This window comes from Molossus molossus, unplaced genomic scaffold, assembly GCF_014108415.1.
Source record: "Molossus molossus isolate mMolMol1 unplaced genomic scaffold, mMolMol1.p scaffold_m16_p_18, whole genome shotgun sequence".
Taxonomy (NCBI): Eukaryota; Metazoa; Chordata; class Mammalia; order Chiroptera; family Molossidae; genus Molossus; species Molossus molossus.
The window spans coordinates 63,121,297-63,143,868 of NW_023425353.1; the positions used below are offsets into that span (position 1 = coordinate 63,121,297).

A 22,572-nucleotide genomic window follows, 5' to 3' on the forward strand; every position below is an offset into this window, starting at 1 on the left:
ACCCCGACCAGGGCTGGGGACAAACCGCAACCAAGGTACCAGAATCGAACCTGAGACTCTCTGGTCTGCGGGTTGATGCTCTAACCACTGAGCCAAATTGGCCCCTCCTTTGGCTTGTTGCTTAATCCGTATGAATTAAGATTTTGTAAAGGAATATCTGTGGTTCTAACAAGCTTTTGCTGTGCCTATTTCATCATGCAAATCAATCTGAATCCATTTGTTTTTGGACTCGGGCATAACTGGAGGTCATTCTGGCTAACCCTGAAGGCCACATGACAGCCCTTTGGCCTCTTGAGGAAGTGTGGCTGCTCCAGCTACTGGCTTAAGTCAAGTGTAGTACCAGAACCTTAAAGGGAAACATAATCCCCTCTGAATCAAGGACTAGGCAGAGAGCATGGGTTCAAGATTGGTTTTATTTTCAGAGCCTGCAACAGTTGGTTAGCAGTGCTAGCCAAGCTGGTACAATCTGAAGGCCATCCCACCTCCCTTTTCAGGCATCCAACCAACAGAATCCCCACAAACAAGATTAGAGACGAACCGAGATGTCTCAATGTGCGTGGGGAGAGAGGTCTTCTTCCTCTCCCCTCCTGTTCCCCACATACTTTTTCTAACAAGATTGTTTTATAGCCAAATGCAACTCAAACCCATTAACACAGCAACCAGTCATCTCCAGTATCACTGGTTCCCTCCCCATCCCCCAAACAGAAAGCCGAGGCAAGTCGGGGACTAACTCTTGTGTATAAGACAAACTTGGCTACACCCCAAGGGAGCACTGATGGTAAGGGAGCTGGCATCTGAGGGTGGGGATGAGCAGGAGCCAAACAGGCCTATCCAGCATCAGTCAAGTCAGCCCCAGCTTTTTAGATGGGAGGCGTTCCTTTGAGACCCCTCCTTCCATGGCATTAGGTGAGGAAGCAACTGGTGATGATGATCCATCACTCCCTGCCCCTCCAATTAAAACATGATAAACTCAGAGAGTTTTACCTTCAAAATCCACCACGCTGCCTGAGAAACAGTCATCGCTACGCCAGCACCCACTCCCTTCTCTTAATGCCCGGGGCTTCCAGCCCCTCCCCACCCTTGGATGGGCCAGCTAACACTGATTTGATACTCCATGACTCATAAAATGACTATTTTTAGAAAAGTAAAAGCTATCAGAGTATCAGAGTAATAGAAGGAAGACACTCAGTGTATACTCCCCTCCCCCATCCCAGAGCCCACCCGTCCCTGTCCTCCCCTACTTTGGGATACCTACACTACCATGTTCCAACACTGACCGGGGGGTCCAATGGGAGCTGCCTGAAGTGCTTTCCTGATTGACTCCTATACCAGCCAACATCACAGGGAACTGGGGCAAGAGCAGGGTCACCCCCCAGGGAGATCTCAGTGGCCTTCGAGGTAGGTCCGGGAGGTTTAGCTTATGCCCTGTAGCCAAAGCCGAGTCCAGTGCCTGCTCCCACCAGTACCTCAGTCTTTGGCTTTAAATAGCAGCAGCCCCAGTACTGCAGTGCCTCCTGGGGGCGACAGAGCTAGTCTGTCCCACACTCGCATGTTGCCTCTTCTTCCTCCCTCTTTTTTTTTTCCTTAATTAAAAGCAGAGGTAGTCCTTGGGATGATAAAATAGCAGTATTGTGACTTAAAGAAGCAGTTAAAATAAAGTCTCCAGGAGGTAAAAAAAAATAAAAATAAAAATAAAGTGATTGATGAGGTCGAATAAATTAAAGATATGGGTTATCTCACAAAGACCACTTCCTTCCCAGACTGTCTTTGGTATTTGGCCAGCAGCATTTCCATCGTCTTACTTCTCTCCATGCCCTTTCCTACCCCTCCCCTCAGAGGGGACAAGTGCCCAGTAGTGCCCCTGGTGGTCCCTCCAGGTGCAGGGATGAAGAGGCAGAACTTGTCTTGACTGGGTGCTCTAACTGGGCACATGACAGCCTTAGGAGACAGTCCCGATGCAGGGCCGGACAAGATGTAGCCAGCAGGATGCTCTGGGTTCCAACCTCAGGAGTGTGGCAGGGAAGGTTTAAGGAAGGAAGCCGCGGGCCTTCGCTCCAAACATCACACAGCTGGCCCCTTTGCTCAAGTTTCTCTGCAGCAAAGAGGGGAGGGGTGGAGGCCCTGGCTGCTGCTGCTGCCCGCCCGGCCCCTCAGAGCTTCTTCAGGCGGCTGTACATCTCCCGCTTGCTCTTTTCCCCTGCCCAGGTCCGGCTCTTGGTGCGGAACTTCTTCAGGTCTTCTTTAAAGTCCTCATGGTGCATGGGCCGGTAGCTGGGAGGCTCACAGTAAGACTGAGGGACAAGAGTGGGAGAGGTCAGAGTACATTTGTCTCACTCCTAATCCTGTTCCCTCCCCCTCCCTGGGGCTGTGAGACTGAGCAGCAAGGCAAACCTGGTCAGTGGGTTCTAAGCCCTCTTGTGCCGGGCAAATCCCCAGACACCTGACAAAACAGCCAGGACCATCAGACAGATCCAACTGTCCAACCTGAGCAAGGGGTGGTCCATGCTCCCCAGAGAGCCCATCTCACCTGGCATTTCAGAAAAAATTCCTTGTATCCACCCTTCAGGACATACAGCTCAGGGTAGTGGAGTTTGGGGTACTCGTTACCCAGCCGATCTCTCTCTCTCACGTAGCGGCACCTAGAGGAGCAGGAAGGCACAGCACGGTTAGCACTTCCTACGCAAAGAAACTGAAGTCCTCCATGTCACAAAAGCACTGCTTGGTGTTCAGTTGTGAGTTCCTGGCCACGTGTAATCTTTAGAAATAGTGTCACAGCCAGTATCACTGCCTTGCATTGGAAGGCGGAAGGTCTGCCCCAAATTCCTTTCTCCAAGTTAAATGCCCTAGCACCTGACCCCTGCCTGGCATCCTCCCTGCCAGGATGCGCAGCTCACTGCAGTGACAGTCTTGAGCCAGCTGCCCACTCACTCTCCACCCTTGCCATGTCCTTAGCCTCCTCCTTGGCCGCATGTCACTTCGTCTACTATGCAAGGGGCCTCTTCTTGTGGCTTCTACACAGGCCGAGCGACCTCAGTGCACCGATTTGCATCCTATGCCTGGACTGAATACTACATGTTCTCCCCTGATGTCCTTACCTGACTGGTGACTCCTTACTGTCCAACCCAAAAGCCAAAGTCCTTACAGTGGCCTACACTTTGTCACCCCCGCCTCCTACCCTCCCCACCTCACTCTCCGCCCCAGCACTGTGGCCCCCTTGCTGTTCCTCCAGCCTGCTCAGGAGCTCCCACTTCTGGCCTTATTTTCCTCAGAAGCACCTTCTAACATATTACATAGTTTATATATTTCATGATGTTGACCTGCCTCCTGCTGATTCTGAAATGGAAGCTCCTTAAAGATAGGGGCTATTTTGTTCACTGCTACTCTCCCAGTACCTGGAACAGTATCTGGCACACAAGAAGTAACAGTAAGTATCTGAAGAGTAAATAATTCCACTGGGGAATGAGCGTTAGGTCTTGTTCAAACCCCATGTGATCATGGTATTCAACTAGTGCACAAAAGGTCCTGGGAGACAGCTGCTGAGACTTAGGAAGCTGGTCACATATGCCAGGTTCCTGTTGTAGAGTTGTGTGTGTGCAAATGCAAAACATTAGTGACTTATGAGATCAAGTGAAGCATGTGCAGGGATAGCTTTTTCAAACTCTGAAATGGTTCAGAAAAAGGGAGCCCAAGAACGTCGCAACAGAAGTCTCTCCTGGACCATCCTAGCTGAAGCTGCACGCCCCCCTGCTCGTTTCTCCAACTATCCGCCAGCACTTGTCATGTCATCTGGTCTCTCTGCTGAGACATCCCCTGCAGCAGCCCCCCCATCAGACCTGCTCACTGCTATACCTTTCACTGCCTCAACAGTATTCCAGGCTTGCAGTCCTTTCTGAAGGGACATGGATGATGGCCGAGCAGCTGTCTAACCCCTCCCCTCGCTTTTCAATATCATTATTCACTCCTGACCATTTTCAGCACCAGTCCTGTTACCACTAGTGAGAGTGTGGAGGAAGCTGTTAGAACATCAGAATGTTACTTTAAATCTTAAGTGAAAGTTGTTTTATTGTAATTACACTTTCACCTATTTTGGCATAAAATATATCTGTGGGTAATAACAGGGCCTTAGACACCAAAGCCCCAACAGAAGCTTGTGCTAAGCGGTATATTTGGGGAGCATTTCTTTTTGCCCCTAATGTAGCAATAACATGAGTATACAACCCACTCCTTTGCAAACATGGATTTGACAAGTGTTTGGAAGCATCACATCAAGTTTCACAGTGAGGGCTTCACACTTTTCTGGCATTCACATAAAGAGTTGCCACATTGTACTTGAAGGATGTCACCTGAGAACAGTAGCCCCACTGGTAGAACTAAGGACAGTGGGGGAAACAGGAGGGGCAAGAGTTTAACTCCATACAAAGGAAACTTAAACAGTGAGCCATGCCTAACAGTGGCAAGGACTAACTCAGGAGTGGGGGTGATGACACAGGCAGAGATCAGACCCCCAGAGGACAGTGCATGCTACTGGCATCATAGAGAGGCTGGACAAGAGAAGCCCACAAGCCCTTTGCAACTGAACCTGTTAGGTCAAGCCTATTAACTCCACTCAAGGAAGCTGTTCATGACATCAAGCAACTGCTAAGCAGCGAAGAATTTCAGAAAACATCTGCTACATGTGAATTTATGCTTTCACAACACCATGTATTCACATGCCAGGGTGCAGGCCAAGGCCCGGAAACAGCCTGTTAGTTTTTTTTTGTTTTTGTTTTTGCATTTATCTTCAGATAGAGAGGGAGGGAGAGATAGAGGAAGAGAGAGAGATAAACAAACATCGACGTGAGAAAGACACATCAACTGGCTGCCACCCACACAACCCCAACCAGGGCCGGGGACAAACTGCAACCAAGGTATGTACCCTTAGCAGTAACAGAACCGAACCCGGGACTCTCTGGTCCGCGGGCCAGTGCTCTAACCACTGAGAAAAACTGGCCAGGGCCAGCTTGTGTTTTATAATAGAACGCTCTAAGGGTGAGCCACACGCCATGTCCCACAGGGCTCCAGTTCTGTGCACTCACATGCGAGGGCCTCGCTCAGAAGAAAACTCGCAGTGGAACACCACGATGACGCGCTTGCCGTCAGTAGGCACGATGGGCTTCTTGAGTAAGAAGTCTTCAACCTCCTCCTCCATGTGCAAGTTCACCGCACCCTGTGAAGGCACCACAGACTCAGCACCCACACCTCACACTTGCAGTAATGATTCTACAAGAATTTTCAATGGGTACCTCAAATTCTGTTATGACTATGCATACTTTTTGAGTGTTATTTGTGGATTTGGGGACTTCAAAAGCCACAAGACAGTGGCCAACACTAACAGTATACTTAAAGTACCTCCTTACTATATATATTTCAACACGATTTTATTGGTTAAAAGATTAAAATGCACAAGCAGTTACATTCTTCCTGGGAAAGTATGCCCCAACACCCCTTTCCACCAGACAGCTTGACTCAACAGTGTTGACAGAAAGCCCTGGGGTCTTCAGGCCTGGCTTAGACATCAGTGGGCACCACCTAGAAATGCCCTTGCTGGTGATGGTGTGAGGGCCAGAACAAGGAGCATTTGCTGTACAATGTGGCAGAAAACAGCACAGACCAGGGAACAATTCTTCAGTACACCAGGAGTCATATACTTTCCCCATAGGTGTCTTAATGATCACCAACCAGCCTGTGAGCTAATAAACACCTAGGTGTCACCACCGCCCTTTTAAAAAGTCACAGATGCTGTCTAGAGTTTCTTTTCTGCCTCCCACTATAGCAGTGCTCACCAGCAAGTCTCAAAAACCCATACCTTGATGTGGCCTCCCTCATATTCATATGGGTATCGGCAGTCGATGATAACAAACTCTTTAATAAGGTTGGCAAACTTGCCATTTAAAACAGATGCCATCTGTGGAGAGAAAGACCAGGAGAATCAGTGTGGACTGCCAGAAACAACTAGATTCAACTATTCCACGTGAGGCAGGTTGCAAAAGGATGACTTACAATTTCTGGAGAGATATATTTTAAATCCTGATGCTTCCCAGCAACTGTATGAAAGAGATAAGCCTTAAAAAAAGAAAAGAAAAAAGAGATAGACACTTAGCAAATATGAAAGCCTATATATACAACATTTATATCGCTTATCTGCCTGGTAAGAGGCAGCTTTAAAAAAAACCAATTTAATAGTTCATGTTATTTACTCGTCTGGGCACTTTATTAGTATCAGGGCATTTAATTTTTGCACAAATCTATTACCCCCATTTACTGTACTAATTTCCTGAATACCTATTATACCCAGCATAGTGCTAGGCACTGGAGATAGAACATAAAAATAAGACCTGGCTTGGTGAGGGGGAAAATGGGCACATTAGCAATTCCTCATTAGGGCAAGTGCCCGAGTGAAGAACTCACAAATCCCTGTGGCCACATACAGGGTCATTATGACAACCAACCAACAGCTTCAATTCAAGTGGAAGGCTCCACAAGCAAGGACACACCCAGATCTTTGCTTGTTCCTACCCTTGGACTGTCACTGTCTCCTATTTTTTAACCCGCTTATGTCTCCCTGTTCCTTCAACACCCCCGGGCCCCGCTGAAATATCATCAGCCCAGATGCAATCTGCTAACTGAGACAACAACCCCCCTCAATTTCTCTTAGCCTGAAATGTATTTCAAGTATATGCAATCTACTGTGTGGTACATGGGGTTCATGTCTACGTATTTTGACAGATTTTTTTGAGGAAAGGAACTTGGTCTTATTATGGAATCTTTGCCTAGCACATAATAATTATGAGCTTCAATGACTGTTAGCTAAATTAACGAACAACAGGTCGATCTGGTAACCTTCAGTCATGTGGCTAAGTAAGCTGCTGCTGCTGACATATTCTCTGCCCCACCCCTCAAATTTCACCCCTGCTCAAAGGCGGCCACCTCTTCTCCAAAGGAATCTGTATCGGGCTTCCCTGGGGACCTTTACCCTCAAAGGCCATGGAGAATTTGTTTCAATCCTGGACGTTCTAAGATAACCTTCTGATACAGAATTGTAGTGAGGTTATAGATTTGTGCTTATTTATACTTTTTAGCATTTCTATTTTTTTATTTTCAAAATTTTTAACCCTCACCCGAGGCTATTTTTCTATTTAACTTTAGATAGAGTGGGAAGGAGGGAGGGAGGGAGGGGTTGAGAGAGAGAGAAAGATTGATGTGAGAGAGATACATCGACTGGCTGCCTCCCGAACAACCCCAGGGCCAGGGACGAACCTCAGCCAACATACGTGCCCTTGACCGTAATCAAACGCGCGACTCTTTGGTCTGCGGGCAGACGCTCTAGCCACTAAGCAAACGCGATCAGGGCTGCATTTCTATTTTTATAATCAGAAACAGAGGTGGCTGGTGAGCGGTTTCTTAGTTAAAATCTCTGATCAGCCCAGTAAGGTCTACAGTTCCACAGAGACCAAATAGATCATGAGTTTGTTTCCTTACCTTTAAGGTTTTCAAACTATGTCCCCTTGGGGACACCCCAGGAGCCACCTTAGAGAGGGAAGAGGGCTGAGGGGGGTTCTAGATAATCCCCATCTACACTGCATCACATAGCTAGAGGCATGCATCTGCTTGCAATTACCTTGGAGAAGTCTCCTATAAGGTCCCTTGGGTCATTATCCAAAATATTCTCAATGGTTCCTTTGGGGGAAGATACCAGGGATAAAGACTGATGTAGAATCTGTAACAAATCAAAGGTGGAAATGAGGCCAGGATTCCAAACAGGACTTTTGAAAACATTCACTTGGAACATGTCACAAGGAGACTGAAATGTTAATGTTTATATTTAACAAGTAAAGATTTTTCATATTTGATTGAATCCAGAGTGAAAAAAAAAAAAGGGTTACTGACTAGGACTGTTATTTGAGTGTCTAACTGAATTTCTTTGAAACTGAGTTTTCCTCCCTGCCCCAATAAAGCAGGATTAAAAGGATAAGTCTAGAAAAGTACTTCTTACCTCTATCCACTGAGAAGCTCTAGGGGTGCCATGAGCACCCCTAGGACAGTGTGGTCTCTAAATACAATTTACCACTAAGAGAAAGCAGGGCTTTTTGAAAATGTAATTGACTCCAGGTTGGGACAAAGGAGCCATCAGATTTCTAACAGCATGTCAAGGGCTAATCATGGGAGATAAGAATTTCTTAGGCATTAAACATAAAATTTAAAAGTTGATAAATTGAAATACATTTAGCAATCAAGAAATTCTGTTCATCACAAGAACATAAAGAAAAAGAATAAGAAAAAAGGCAAGGCCAAGTGGGAAGATATACATTGATCCATAGAAAATGTCATTTCTCAATATATATAGTACTCCTACAAAATAGACAACTCAATAGAAAAATGGGCAAAAAACTTGGAAAAGCAATAGAGAGAGGAAAATCTAAGACCAAGAAAAATGCTTATCAGAGAAATGGAAATTAAAACCACAGATTTTATACACTCACCAAAATGGTTAAATTTAAAGAGATGGACAACTCCAAATACTATAGTAAGGATGTTGAAGAAATGAAACTCTCATACATTGTTGTGAGCACAACCACTTGGGAAAACCATCCAGCAATATGTACTAGAGCTAAACACACGATTAGCCTAATATTAGCATTTCCATGAAAAATTAAAGTGTATGCTTATTTAAAAAGTTGTTCAGCCCTGGCCAGTTTGGCTCAGCAGTTAGAGTGTTGGCCTGCGGTCCAGAGAAACCCGGGTTCGGTCCCCGCTAAGAGCACGTACCTCAGTTGCGGTTTGTCCCTGGCACTGATTGGGTTGTGTGGGTGGCAACCACTCGATGTGTCCCTTTCACGTCATTGCTTCTTTCTCTCTCTCTCCCTCCCACTCTATCTGAACAAAGTATCAAAAAATGTCCTCGGGTGAGGATAAAAAAAAAAAAAAAAATCACTTGTCAGACCAAGAACCAGAGAAATCTCAACTTGAATAGGAAAATCTCAGTTGCAATAATCTGGAAAAGATTTTAAAACCGCCATCATAAAAATGCTTCAAGAGTCAATTACAAACACGCTTGAAACAAAAAACAAAAGGCAAGTCTCAGCAAAGAAAAAGAACCCAACAGAAATTTTAGAACTGAAAAATACAGTAATGCTGTCCTTGAGCAAAACAGAACCTGCAAAACTAACCTCTTGTGGCTTCTCTGGACTAGCTGCCTCTTCGGGACCTGCCCAAACCATATTCTTCCTCCGCTTGGTGTTTCCGGGTGGGGACTCCTCTCTAAATCGTTCTGGTCTTTTCAACATGGATCTCAAGGCAGAGCTACACGGGGAAGTGGAGTCAAACTGCTTGCATCGATTGCCCTTTGGGAAAATACACAAAACCTCAATTATTACAGGTAATATACTCTTAGTACCCTTAAGCTCCAAAATAACACTAACTGAACTCCATGTGGCCAATACCTAGAAATAAAATAGAATCTTTGAATACAAAACAGAGATAAAGCAGCGTTCCAAACGTTTGGCAGACGTTGTATGCAAATGTTGAAAAACTTGGACAAAAAGTCCAACAGACCTCAGGATAAAAATAGCCAGCTCCCCACCTTGCAAACAGCAGACCGAGGAGCTGAGAGTGCCCATGTGGGTGTGTGCTCCTCGGCGGCTTCTGGGGGAGATGCTGTGTTTTGAGGCTAACCAGGGCCTGCTAAGGTGCCATCAATCACTGTCTCTTGGGAGGAACCTCAAGCTGCTATTTGGTTCCCCTTCTCCAACATCCCTTCCTGGATGACCACCCAGCCTTCCCTTCCCATACATGTGTAGTACACTCTGACTTTTCATGCCTTAACTCATCTTTCTGACTCAAAATGACCAGCCACAGGAACTGTGCTAGCTCATGCAGTGGCCCGCTCATAACTCTGCTAAAGTCTTGAAGTCCTAAAACCAGTGTTTTTTCTGCATTAAGAACAAGACTAGCCAGACTGGTGTGGCTCAGCAGTTGAGTGTCAACCTATGCACCAAAAGGTCACTGGTTCGATTCCTGGGTTGCAGGCTCAATCCCCAGTAGAGGGCGTGCAGGAGGAAGCCAATCAATGGCGATGCTTCTCTCATAGATGTTTCTTTCCCTCTCCCTTCCTCTCAAAAAAAAATCCAATAAAAAACATTAAAGGAAAAAGAAAAAAAAAAGACTAATTCCTCTCCTAATGAAGCCCTCTGTCCCAATTTTTCAACAATCCACAATATCAATCATAGTTTTGAGTCTCCTTATTCTATTGGTTGTTCTCTGAATGTGCTCTAGTCTTTCCACATTCTCTCAACTGTGGGAAATAAAACATGGCAATCCAGCATATTCTCTCCATCCCAATCAGAATAGGGTAAGGCTAGCATCTTCTTTTTTTTATTCTGGGCTAGGGTTCTCCAGTCAACACTCATGGGGAAGAGTGGCTGGGTCTGCTGCAGGACCACCGCTGGGTTGAGTGGGTATGGATGGATGGTGCCTATAGTGGAAGTCTATTTCGATTCATGCTGACTAGGATCCTTTTCTTTTTGTCAGCTACAAATTGCTCACTCATAAAACTTCCAATTAAAATCTAAGCCAATACCATCTTAAGTTGTTTAAGAATAATTTAATTTCGGCCGTGGCCGGTTTGGCTCAGCGGTTAGAGCGTCAGCCTGCGGTCCAGAGAGACCCAGGTTCGGTTCCCGCTAAGGGCACGTACCTCGGTTGCAGTTTGTCCCCGGCCCTGGATGGGTCATGTGGGTGGCAACCACTCGATGTGTCCCTTTCACATCGATGTTTCTCTCTTTCTCTCTCTCTCTCCCACTCTATCTGAACAACAAAAAAAAGCCCTGGCCGGTTTGGCTCAGCGGTTGGAGCGTCGGCCTGCGGTACAGAGAGACCCGGGTTCGGTTCCCGCTAAGGGCACGTACCTCGGTTGCAGTTTGTCCCCGGCCCTGGTTGGTCGTGCAGGTGGCAGCCACTCGATGTGTCCCTTCACATCAATGTTTCTCTCTCTCTCTCTCTCTCTCTCTCCCTCTCTCTCTCCCTCCCGCTCTATCTGAACAAAAAATGGAAAAACGTCCTCGGGTGAGGATAAAAAAAAAAAAAAAAAAAAAGAATAATTTAATTTCTTAAATTCAATTTAACAGATATTTTCCAGTGATCTTAAGCCAGAGTTAATAGAGGTCAGCTGTACAGAAAAGATATTAGCTGACCAAGAATGGTTAGAATGAACTAGAAATTATAAAAACAAGAACTGTAAGCATATATGTAATCTAGACTTCCTCATGCATCAATGACAAAAATGTTGAAAAAACAGCATGCATTAACACGAGGAAACACTAGTGACCAGTCAAGGCCCATAGACCCAAAGAGAATCTCAAATAAAACAATTTTTTATTCCTGCAGTGATGTGAACAGAAGGGTTAGTTTTCTGTTTAGTTTAGTCCACCTTTGTCTCAGAAGCCCAATTACTCAAGCCTCCCTCCAGATACTTACAACGTTTGTAGTTCTTTTCATGACAAGGGGAGCTGTCCACAGGCTTGCCATGCAGGACGAGGTCTCCTCATCATTCTAAAGAAAGAGAAAAATGTGTTACAAAGATCCAGTAGAGAGTAGCATTCATTTAAATACTTTAGGTGTGATTTTGCCTGAAGAATACCAGACAGGCCTAAACAGATAGCATCTAATGTTTGTTTTTCTTCCCCACTCCCCAAAATTTTAAGGTCAGAAGAGAATCATATTTTATGGTTCAGTCACCTGAACACAGCTAGAAACATTCCCCCCATCTATATGGGAGGAGGTATCCTCCGTCTCTTCAGCTTTATGCCATGTGGCTGCTAGTCCTCCATTTTCATACCTCTTGCACAAAAATAGATTGTGAGCGCCTTCAGGTTAAGAAGGATCATGTCAGTGTCTTCTTTAAAAAAATAAAAATCTTTTTTCTTTATTGATTTACAGAGGAAGGGAGAGAGAGATGGAAACATCACGAGAGAGAATATCGATTGGTCACCTCTTGCATGCTACCCATTGGGGACTGGGCCCACAACCTGGGCATGTACCCTGACCAGCAACCTCTTGGTACATGGGTCGATGTTCAATCACTGAGCCATACCGGCCAGGCTCAGTGTCTTCGTTTGAAGTCCCCTACAGGATTTAATCTATAAGGACAGTCTCAAATTCTCACCAAATGAACAAAACTATCAGCTAATTCAAGCCCTGGGGAACTGCTGCACTTTTTCACGTGACTTCTCCAGGGGTAGATAGTGGAACAGATAGGGAAACACACAGTACCTTCATATTCTCTCCATCAAGAAGGTCCATGAAGCCATCATCTTCATCAGACAAAGTGGCAGTCACAGGTGACTGGGGCATAAAATGAGGAACGAAATTCCCTGGTTCACTGTTATCTCTTTCATTTGAGGAAAGCTACAAGACAGAATTCATGCCTTGTTAAATAAATTTCTTTGGATGGGTCATTAGTTTTGTTACAAGAAGTAAAATGTTAGCAGTTATTAATCAAAGGAATATGAATCCCAAGGTTATAAATGATTTGATGTCCACACAGTACTAAATAGTCAGGCCAAGTAACCATCACAAAGAATCCTTCCCAGAAGCAATTCACCTGACAGTGGGACCTGGTGATAACCTTTTGTGAAAGACAAGGAGTGTAACACAGATCAACACGAGGGTTGTGACAATATCATAATCTGCCAAAATGAGGAAGGGTGGGAAGATACAAGTCTCCATGGACACCACAAATGGCAAATGCCCTAGAGAATGCTTCTGTTAACTCCAGTTCTTTTTTTTTTTTAATCCTCACCCAAGAAAAAATCTATCCATTTTTTCTTCAGGTAGAGTGGGAGAGAGAGAGAACACATCGACATGAAAGGGACACATTGAGTGGCTGCCACCCGCATGACCCACCAGGGCCGGGAACAAACTGCAACCGAAGTACGTGCCCTTAGCAGGAACCAAACCCGGGTCTCTCTGGACTGCAGGCCAAAGCTCTAACCGCTGAGCCAAACCGGCCATAGCTATTAACTCCAGTTCTGACAGAGGGAAGTAAAGAATGACATGGTTCTAGAAAAATCTATCCCAGTTCTTTATATTTGGAATTGAAATGACAGCTACTCAGTTTTTAACGGAGGAATTACTGTGTGGCCAGACATGGTGACATAATCTTTACATGTAGATTCCCATTTAAATCTCCCAACACACTAAGGGTGATTTTTTTTTTTTTTATTGAAATAAAAATTTTTTTCTTTATTGATTTTTTAGAGGAAGATAGATAGAAACATTGATGACAGAGAACATCAATTGGGCACCTCCTGCATGCCCCCATTGGGGATTTGGCTCATAGCCTGGGCATGTGCCCTGACCGGGAATCAAACTGGTGACCTCTTGGTGCATGGGTCAATGCTCAACCACTGAGCCACACTGGGTGGGCAGTGCTTTTCTTTTAACAAATCAGAAAACCAATGCTTATGCAAGATCACAGAGCTCACCTGTTCTAACTCTAAAGCCCAAGCTTTTCTACCCATTACACTCTCCCTAGGAGAGAGACCATCCTTGGAATAAAAATGAGGGCATCCCCATTATTCAACTAGTATATATTTAATATAGGAAATATAAAACACTCAAATAAATAAAAGAAAAAGAAAATATAAACCACTCATGAATCTACCATCTAGAGATAGACAATGCCCAGCCTGAGTTGCTCAGCTGGTTGAGTGGCATCCTGTGCACCAAGGGGTTGCCAGTTCAATTCCGCATCAGGGCGCATGCGAAAGACAACCAATCGAAGTTTCTGTCTTCCTTCCTCTCTCTAAGCATGTCCTTGGGTGGAGATATATAGATATATATATTTAGAGAGAGAGAGAAACAGCTAATACAAGCATTGCTGACACTTTATTATTTGCTTCCCACATGCTTTCCAAAGCCAGGGAATGCTGCAGATATATATATTTGTCCCCCCACAGTAACAAGTGGTCCCCACATAAGTCCTACAAATATCTTAAAGACCCAAATCCCTTTGGGGCACGAGTACACTGATCCTCAAGTGGCACCGAGTGGCTCACTTGCCTAGGCATCCTCTCTTGTAGCAGGCCTGCTCTGGTTCTGGCATTAGCTTTGCTTCTCAACATAAAACAAGTTCTGGGCTCTCTTTTATCTTCCACAGGTGTATCTGAACACCCCCTGGGCATACTGGCAGTTTTTTACCCAGCAGAACATAGGGATAGGCAACTATCATGGGAAACACCCTCTGAATGCTCACATATGGTATAATACCAGCTTTTTTTTTAAACCCTCACCCAAGGATATTTTCCCATTTATTTTCAGACAGAGTGGGAGGGAGAGAGAGAGAAAGAGAAACATCGATGTGAGAGACACATCAATTGGCTGCCTCCTACACAACCCTGACCAGGGCTGGGGACTGAACCACAACTGAGGTACGTGTCCTTGACTTGAATCAAACCCACGACTCTTTAGTCTGCAGGTCAACGCTCTAACCACTGACCGCTCTAAAAACTGGCCAGGGCTAATACCAGCTTTTATGAACTAGGTTCTTGAATCTCTAGGTGCAAATGTGCTATAGAATTTGACATCTCTGAACAAATCATCTTTTCTCCATGATTCTTACACCAAGATGCCATTATGAGGAAAGATAGATGGTGCTTGGAGGCTAAAAGAAAGGATACAAAAGAAATACCTTCTGACATGAGCAAAAACCACACCAGTGAGATAAGCACTGGCGTTCTGTCAGTTTACATCCTCAGTAGCTACAATTAGGGATGGCCAAGTGATCATGGGAAATGCTGGCTTCAAACATGAACACACTAAACATACTTAGTTTGGATACCCAGCTATCAAAGGGTGACTGTGTACCTACTTGGGAGTCAGGGGTTTTGTTAAATTCTGGTCTTCTGTTCATCTGTGTCCCTTGGCAAATCACCTAACCTCCCTGTTCACTTTCCCAATCTGTAAGTGGGTAAGTCTAGCTACTTCACAGGCTTGTGATTAAAGATAAGAAAACAGGCATGAGCCCTGGCCATTGTGGCTCAGTTTGTTGAGCATTGTCCCATGCACCAAAAGTCCCCGGTTTGATTCCAGGTCAAGGCACATATCCAGGTTGAGGTTTCAGTCCTCAGTCAGGGTGCATGCAGGAGGCAGCCCATCGCTATTTCTCTCTCCCTCCCTTCCCCTCTCTAAAATCAATAAAAACACATTTTAAAAAAAGAAAACAGGCACAGCACTCTTTCCCCCTCAAGCTGGCCTGTGCCTTTCTCTCTCCTAAGCTCCAAGGGCCCTTCTTTTCTGCCTCTGTAACTTGTTTCCTGAGCCCACACAGCCCAGTTGGCCCACTTCTACTACCCTTCTGTAACTTTCTAAATAAACTTTCTCTTATAATTTGAAGGAAAACACACACACACACACACACACACACACACACACACAGACTGCTTTGTGCTAATCTAGATATAATGCTGGCTGAACCCATACCCTTGACTACAAAGCAGTCTGGAGAGTTGTATTTTCATTCGCACGTTTCCAGGAGAACCTGGGAACCAAATGTGGTCATTTTGCTCGAGTTGAGCTTCTCTAGTCTATAGCTGTCAGATCACAAGTAGAAAACTTTGGAAGTAATAACATTCTCTGCCTGACAAATAATCCTGGAACAAGTGGCCCCAATTACTATCAAGTAGCCCAGACAATGGGTTCCCTGAAATACACAATAGTTCTCAATAAAACATCTTTGGAAGAAGCTAAATGTTCTCTCCAAAAATCAGTCTGGGAAGTACCTCTTTGAATTCAGGATGCGTTGTGAAAGAGCAAGTTTTAAGTAAGACATATAATCCCAACACACATAGAATAACAACCCAGGATGCCTACAGATTATTTTCCCAGAACTGACTAGGTCAAATATTCTTTGCTCAAATCCAGTATTTCAAACATACTCTCACACTGCTTCTGCCTGTCTGCTCTCCAGACACAGCAAAAACACCAAAAATGTGACCATCTAGTTTCGAAAGACAAAGTCAAAGTAAAGACATCAAGATCTACTATAGTGTCTTCAATTCCAGGTTAAAGGTGCTTTCATTCTCTTCCCATCAGAAACTTCCCTATGAAAGCCAGAGCACATACCATCCGAGCTGGGGCAGAGCTCTGCCTCTGTGTGAAGAGATCTTTACCCTCCTCAAGTCGCAGGCAGCCACGAGACGCAGGTCTTATTGGCTTCTTAAACTCAAAGGCTTCCTGCAAGACAGTATAGTCGAGACATCTTCCGCGGTCTATGGAAACCAGCTCTAGGGTCTCAGCTATAGCCCAGGTGACACAGGCAAGGGAGTGGACATTGATCACCTTTGTAAATGTCTCCAAACTAAGGATTTACGCATTTCTGACTTAACTACAACACTGCATCTGTACAACTAATAATTTCAAAGACTATTAACCGCTAACTTCCAATACAGGATTTTTCTCACCACACTGTATTTCCTAACAAGCATGTATCTGCCAAGCACACAAAACACTGAGTTATAAGCTAAATCAACAATTTTGTAAAATCTAAAGCAAAATCATTTCAATATGCATGCGAATGGGAGCCAAAGCTTTTTCTCTCTACAACTGAGGACTTTATATTTTCCTCTTCTTCCTCCCAATAGGAGATCATTTTGTTCCACTTACAATTATTGCATTCCATACAATGGGGAAACAAAACAAAACAACAGTGTACTCTACAACATGGACGAACCTCACAAAATGTTGAGTGAAAGAAGTCAGGAGTGTTAGAACTCACACTGCACAATTCCATATTCTTCAAGTTTGAAAGCACTCATAGTCCTCCTACCCTAAAATACATGCTTAAGAACTTGTTAAGTGCTCAGAGAAGTAACAGCTAATATCAGAGTACTTATATGCTGACACAGGACTAAATACTTTCTGTGCATTAGCTCATTAGCCATCAACTACAACCCAATCGTCCCCATTTTTTAACAGATGAGGAAACTAAGCCTTACAGGCTGTGATGTGCCTAAGATCTGGCTTCACAGCCAGACAGGACAACTCCAGAGTGAGAGCTCTTTAACATATGCCGTTTCCCCTCCAGAACAAAGCCCCAAGCAGGCAACCCTGGGAGAAACCAAATTTGGGGATGGGGGGACGACACAGACCAGGCATGGGTACAGGTGTAGACTGGTAGAAAGCCACTACACAGAGGCTGAGGTACTCTTATGCATTCAAGGCAGGAACTCATTTTTATATTCTCCCTCAGGATATCTTGCAAGTTGCCAAAGGAATCATTGAGAAAGTTCATGGAAACAGGTTTTATACTAAGTCTGGAGATTATACGAATTATGAACAGTGGCATTTTAGCAGGAAATGGAAAAGGGGAGAAAATAGATGTGGAAATATAGTAAGAAGAATGGAAAAGTTGAGCCAATTCATTATTATTTTGGATGCCTACCCTGTGCAAGGCACCCTGCCAGGTGTGAGAGAAAAGCCAGGGCAAAGTGTTCTTGGACTTTTGGATGGACAACTGCAAGCTCATCCTCTCATTTCAGTTACTCTGAAATTCCCCGGGACTTGGCAGCTCTATTCTTTCAAATACTGTCAAGTAGAAGTAGCTTTTTCCTAAACTCATAACTCATCCCAGGGTTAGTGTGCAAAGAGGGAAGGAAGGCCTGGGCAGACCCTTCCGGATTAACTATCCATGGTTGTAATTACTCCTAAGAGCTAAGATCAGAGCAACTCCAACCAACCAGGAACCATTTGAAATGCTTTATCTGGATTATCTCACTTAATTCCCACAACAGCCCTACACGGGACTGCTATTCCTATTTTACACACAAAGAAAAGCAGCCTAAAAAAAGAAATAACTTGCCAAGGGCTCAAAGCTTACAGCAGGATTCAAATCCAGGTTTCTCTGATTCCAAAGACCACCATGACTTTGGTAAAAGTTTAGTCTCCCAGAAAGCAGCCCAGCCACTCCAGTGGCACTTGTGGGCTTTACTTCTGCTCTAAGTTAGTACATTGATACAACACTCACATTCTCCTTATTCTCATCCTGGTCCATCAGCTGAAAGACATCATGGTTAAGAGAATCAGAATGGCTCCTCTTCAGAGCTGGACTACACCCCAAGAGCTTGAGCTATCAAAGTGAAAAAAGGAATTAAGGTACATCAGTGAAAAGTCAATGGCAACTCAGTTTTCAAAAGAATAAAAGATGGGTGGTGGTGATGGTGTGGGTAGGCCTTGCTCCTCACTGCAGTAAACCTGACCAGGGCTCTACCTTGCCAGAACATAGGACATAAGTTCCCACTACATGGCTTTATACCTAACCCCCCAAAGGTCTACAACCCTCTCAGCAGGGATTTAGGGTTGCCACATCAACAACATCATTTGCATAATAACAATGCCTCCTGGTTTGATAAAACTGATCATTAGAGATGGTGGAAAAATAGGCAGTTATTGAAATTGCTTTCAGAAATGTTTAAGTGTTTTTGAGATTAAGGAAAATCAGTCTTCGTTGTCTAAATTAATGTCTACCATCAAGATCACACTGGTAGCTAAGGGGGACAGATAACAGATATTAGTTCAAAATATACAAGAGAACTAACTTACAGGTAGGAAATTTATTCTCTTCATGGGATTTTCAAGGCTGCAATGAAATCGGAAAGTAAACAATAAGAATAAGGCATAAAAAAGAGGTAGGCATATCAGCAGAATACAGTGTTCTACCTATAGTTTGAGGAGTAGCCAAACATTCCCATTTTAGGCAAAATGGAAGAACAGATTTCACAAGTACCACAACACAGGGCTTCAAGCCCAAGGTCTTCTCTTAAAATACACACATTCTCTTAAGGCTCTGATATCAGAGGATAGGGCAAGGGCTAGGGTGAGACTCGAACAGATCACCAAATTACAGCTAAAATAAAAGAAGTTCTAAAAACTGCTGGCACAAATGACTTTTCTCAATAAGATACCAGACTGTTGCCCTGGCCGAGTTGCTCAATTGGTTGAAGTGTCCTCCTGTACACCAAGAAGTTTTCAAGTTCGATTCTCAGTCAAGGCACATACCTAGGTTTTGGGTTTGATCCCCAATTGGGGCGCATTCGGGAGGAAACTGATTGATATTTTTCTCTCACATCAATGTTTCTTTTTCTCTCCAAATATATCCTTGGGTGAGGATTTAAAAACAATAAACAACAACAACAACAAAACCCTGGCCAGTGCAGCTCAGTTGGTTGGGTGTCGTCGCATGCACTGAAAGGTTGCCGGTTTGATTCCCAGTCCTGGTAGGGGTGTACAGGAGGCAGCCAATTGATGTTGCACTCTCACATTGATGTTTATCTCTCTCCCCCTTTCCTTCCTCTCTCTAAAAAAATTCTTCAAATTAAATAAATAATAATTATTATAATGGTAAGACACAAGACTGTTTGTAGGATCCAGGAGTCTTACTATGAGATGGCTAAATCCAGAGCATGACAAATTTCATCAAAAAATTAAGAAAAGTTTTTTCTAAGCATAAACATTTAAAAGCAGTGAATACACACTTTTCTTTACTGTCCAAGGGTCCAGGAGAATCCAGACAGAAGCCTGTGGGAAATAAAAAATATATCTTAGGAAACAGTACACACAAACACCATTTTGTTATTAAAATAAGTAAAATTCCTAGTATGGTTTCTTTAGGCCAATCAACAAAGACTCACAGCTTGAACTTTATGCCAAAAATGAAATTGTGTCTCTAAATCTTAATATTTGCACAAGTCTTAATATTTCCACAGTATATCCACTAATCCCCTTTTCCTAGTTGCAAATAGGATTTGAGGGGAAAGTGAATTAATCCTATTATGATTTCTTGGTTATTCAAACAGAGATTACCCAGTTATTTTCTGTGAGTTCCAACCATAGAGAATATGTAGTACTAGTATTCTGGAATAGTTTTCTTTCTTTTTAAAAAATCCTCACCTGAGGACATTTTTCCATTTTTTGTTCAGATAGAACGGGAGGGAGAGAAACACTGACGTGAAAGGGACACATCGAGTGGCTGCCTTCCGCATGACCAACCAGGGCCAGGGACAAACTGCAACCGAGGTACGTGCCCTTAGCAGGAACTCAACCTGGGTCTCTGGACCACAGGCCGATGCTCTAACCGCTGAGCCAAACCGGCCAGGGCTGGAATAGTTTTGATCTGAAATATTTTATCTTGTCAGATCATACGCATAATTTGGGGTTTTGGGAAATACAATTATATCATATGACAAGTAAGGCAAGTCTTTATTGCCTTCAACAAAATAATACCAAGTGAGGTGCCAAAGGCAGCAGGGTGGCACCACTACTCAGCATGGCCCAGACCACCAGCCTGCCTAGCATACACCTTTCCTTCATGGTGTCTAGATGACCTGACACAAGTTAGATGTTCCTGACTGGTGTTCTCCCTTGCCACACTGCCACAGAAAGTTTCTAGGTGAAAGCGCACGTTTCAGCAAATTCCAAGTATTGTTCCCCACCCAAGACACATGATAAATGTTGAGAAGCAAAAGAATACCTGAATCGGTTGACTCGGAGGAGCCCATTCTCTGCAGACTGCTGTTTTTCACTTCCAGCGGCTGTTCATACTCACTGAAATCAAGAGAGAAATAATTCTACTTATTTCTAGGCCATAACTAAAAGGCAACTTACAGGAGACGGGCCATGAGGTTAGCAAGTTAGCCAGGCTGCCACCAACCATATCTCTAGACCACACCACAGAACACTTTGATACCCAGAACACACCAGTAGCTGGCATTTAGACATCAGAGATGGGAAAGGGGGGGAGGGGAGTATGGCCTGGGTCATACTGCAGGGCAGGATGACCACGTGAATGTTGGAGTATTTCCTGAAATGAGAGCATGTGTTCTATGTTGATCCTGTACCAAGAGCAGGAATGAAAAACGAACAGGACAAGTTCCTGCTTTTCAGAGGCTGGAAAACGTACAGGACATGTGCTTACTTAGAAAGTGAGATGTCCAAGATCGAAGGAAAAGCAGCTTCACCACAAACACTATGGGATGCATTTTATTTTATTTTCTTTGCTACGAGAAGCCCAGGGAATCCTGAGTATGGAAAGTTGAGCACAAAGGCCTGGCGTTACATCAGGAGTGTGCACGGAGCGACGTATCACCACGATTTTGCACAAACCCCGGGAGAGAAAACGCCGGGTCCTTTTGTTGAGAAGGAACAAAGCTCACAGGAAACATTGATCCTGCAGCAAAGGGTGAAGTGAGCGCCTCAAAGGGCCTTTCCCCAGTGGGGGTAGATTCCAAAAGCTTCCTGGGACTGGGACGGAAGAGTACAGGGCAGGGCAATCCGAAAAGGCTGGCGAAGGTGGGGGGCCCGGCCGCCCCCACACCTGGAGGGTGCGAACGGCCTCTCCCGCCCAACATTCCGCCGGGGGGGAGGGTGCACATGGCGAGCCCCCGCCAGACGAGGCCGCCCCCGAACGGTGGACAGGTCTGGCCCTTCTCCCGGCCCGATCACCTCGAGAACCATCTGGGGTCAGAGGCCTGCGGAACCCCCGTCTGTCGCTCCTTACCTGCCCAGCCCCTGCAGCTGATTCATGGTGACCGTCAGGTTGGTGACAGGCGACAGGCCCCCGGCGGCTGGAGCGCCGAAAAGCGCCTTCACGACGGGCGGCGGCGCAGAAGGGGGGCTGCAGGCGAAGAGCAGGCGGCGGCGGTGCTGGGGCTCCGGGCCCAGTTCCATGGCGGCGCCGGGTTTCCGAGGGCTGCCGCTCCCTCTTCCTCCGCTGCGCCCGCCCTGCTCCGTCGACACCGGCCTGGGCCGCTCGCCCCGCCGCCGGTGTCCGCGGGTCAAACACAAACACGACCCCGCGGTTCGGGGACGCTGCTGCCGCGGAAGAAGTGGCGCGGACGGGCGGGTGTCCGGACCCAGCAGGCGCCAGCCACACGCACGGGTGCTTCCCCCTCGACCCGCGAGGCCGGCGGGCGGGCGGGCGGGCGCCGGCAACCTGAAGATTAAATCCAAACAAACGCGGCTGGTCGTGAAGGGAGAGCGGCAGGGCCGGGAGGCCACAGCCCGGGCTCACGCTCTCTTCGCTTTTCTCTCACCCGCTTGCCCAGCCGGGGATCTCCAAGAGCCAAGGCGACCTCCACCTCCTTCCCGGGCTGTCGCTGCGAAGAAGGCCCTCCGCCGTAATAGCTGCTTACTAAGTACCGCCGCTGCCCCGCCCCCCTTTCCTAGTTGGCGCCAAACGGAACCCACCAATCACTAAGCAACTCTTCCCCCCAGCTCCCGAATGGCAGCTAGGCTGAACCATTAAGAGGGGGGGGAAAGGGACAGCTCGCGGGACTCTGCGAGGTCACCGGCTCACCGTAAGGGGCGGGGCCTAGGGGAGTCCGGATCTGATCCAAATAAGAGCGAGCTCAGAGGTCAATGAAAACTCCCAGCAGAACCTGCGAGGCGCGGGTCAGACCGAATGGCTGCTCTTGACCCGTTGCATGCTGGGGAGCGTAGTTCTCACCCCAAGCGGCTGTCCAGTCGCTCCCTGCCCGGGTCGGG

At 45.6% G+C, this 22,572-nt stretch overlaps 1 protein-coding gene across 2 annotated transcripts; it reads right to left on the reverse strand.

Moving 5' to 3' along the window:
- Positions 1–1,369: 1,369 nt before the first annotated feature.
- CDC25A (cell division cycle 25A) lies at positions 1,370–22,217 on the reverse strand. Of its 2 annotated transcripts, XM_036266529.1 has the most exons (15): positions 21,587–22,217; positions 20,561–20,634; positions 19,566–19,608; positions 18,634–18,670; positions 18,059–18,160; positions 16,159–16,269; positions 12,307–12,441; positions 11,512–11,586; positions 9,207–9,380; positions 7,658–7,756; positions 6,040–6,102; positions 5,846–5,944; positions 5,076–5,206; positions 2,528–2,639; positions 1,374–2,291 (listed from the first exon to the last, which is right to left on the reverse strand). In XM_036266529.1, exons 1-15 carry the CDS (start codon positions 21,754–21,756, stop codon positions 2,151–2,153), a joined length of 1,566 nt encoding a protein of 521 aa, XP_036122422.1. In that variant the 5' UTR covers positions 21,757–22,217; the 3' UTR covers positions 1,374–2,150. The 2 variants fall into 2 exon arrangements, with proteins under 2 accessions (XP_036122423.1, XP_036122422.1); XM_036266530.1 differs by lacking the exon at positions 16,159–16,269 and having other exon boundaries at positions 1,370–2,291.
- Positions 22,218–22,572: the final 355 nt, after the last annotated feature.

Excerpts from the sequence above, each read along its gene's own strand:
- CDC25A (XM_036266529.1), bottom strand. The coding sequence starts at position 21,756 with ATGGAACTGGGCCCGGAGCCCCAGCACCGCCGCCGCCTGCTCTTCGCC. Across the intron at positions 9,381-11,511 it reads TGAAAAGAACTACAAACGTT|GGCAATCGATGCAAGCAGTT; the intron begins GTAAGTATCTGG and ends ATTTTCCCAAAG. Across the intron at positions 7,757-9,206 it reads GTCCAGAGAAGCCACAAGAG|ATTCTACATCAGTCTTTATC; the intron begins GTTAGTTTTGCA and ends GATTTGTTACAG.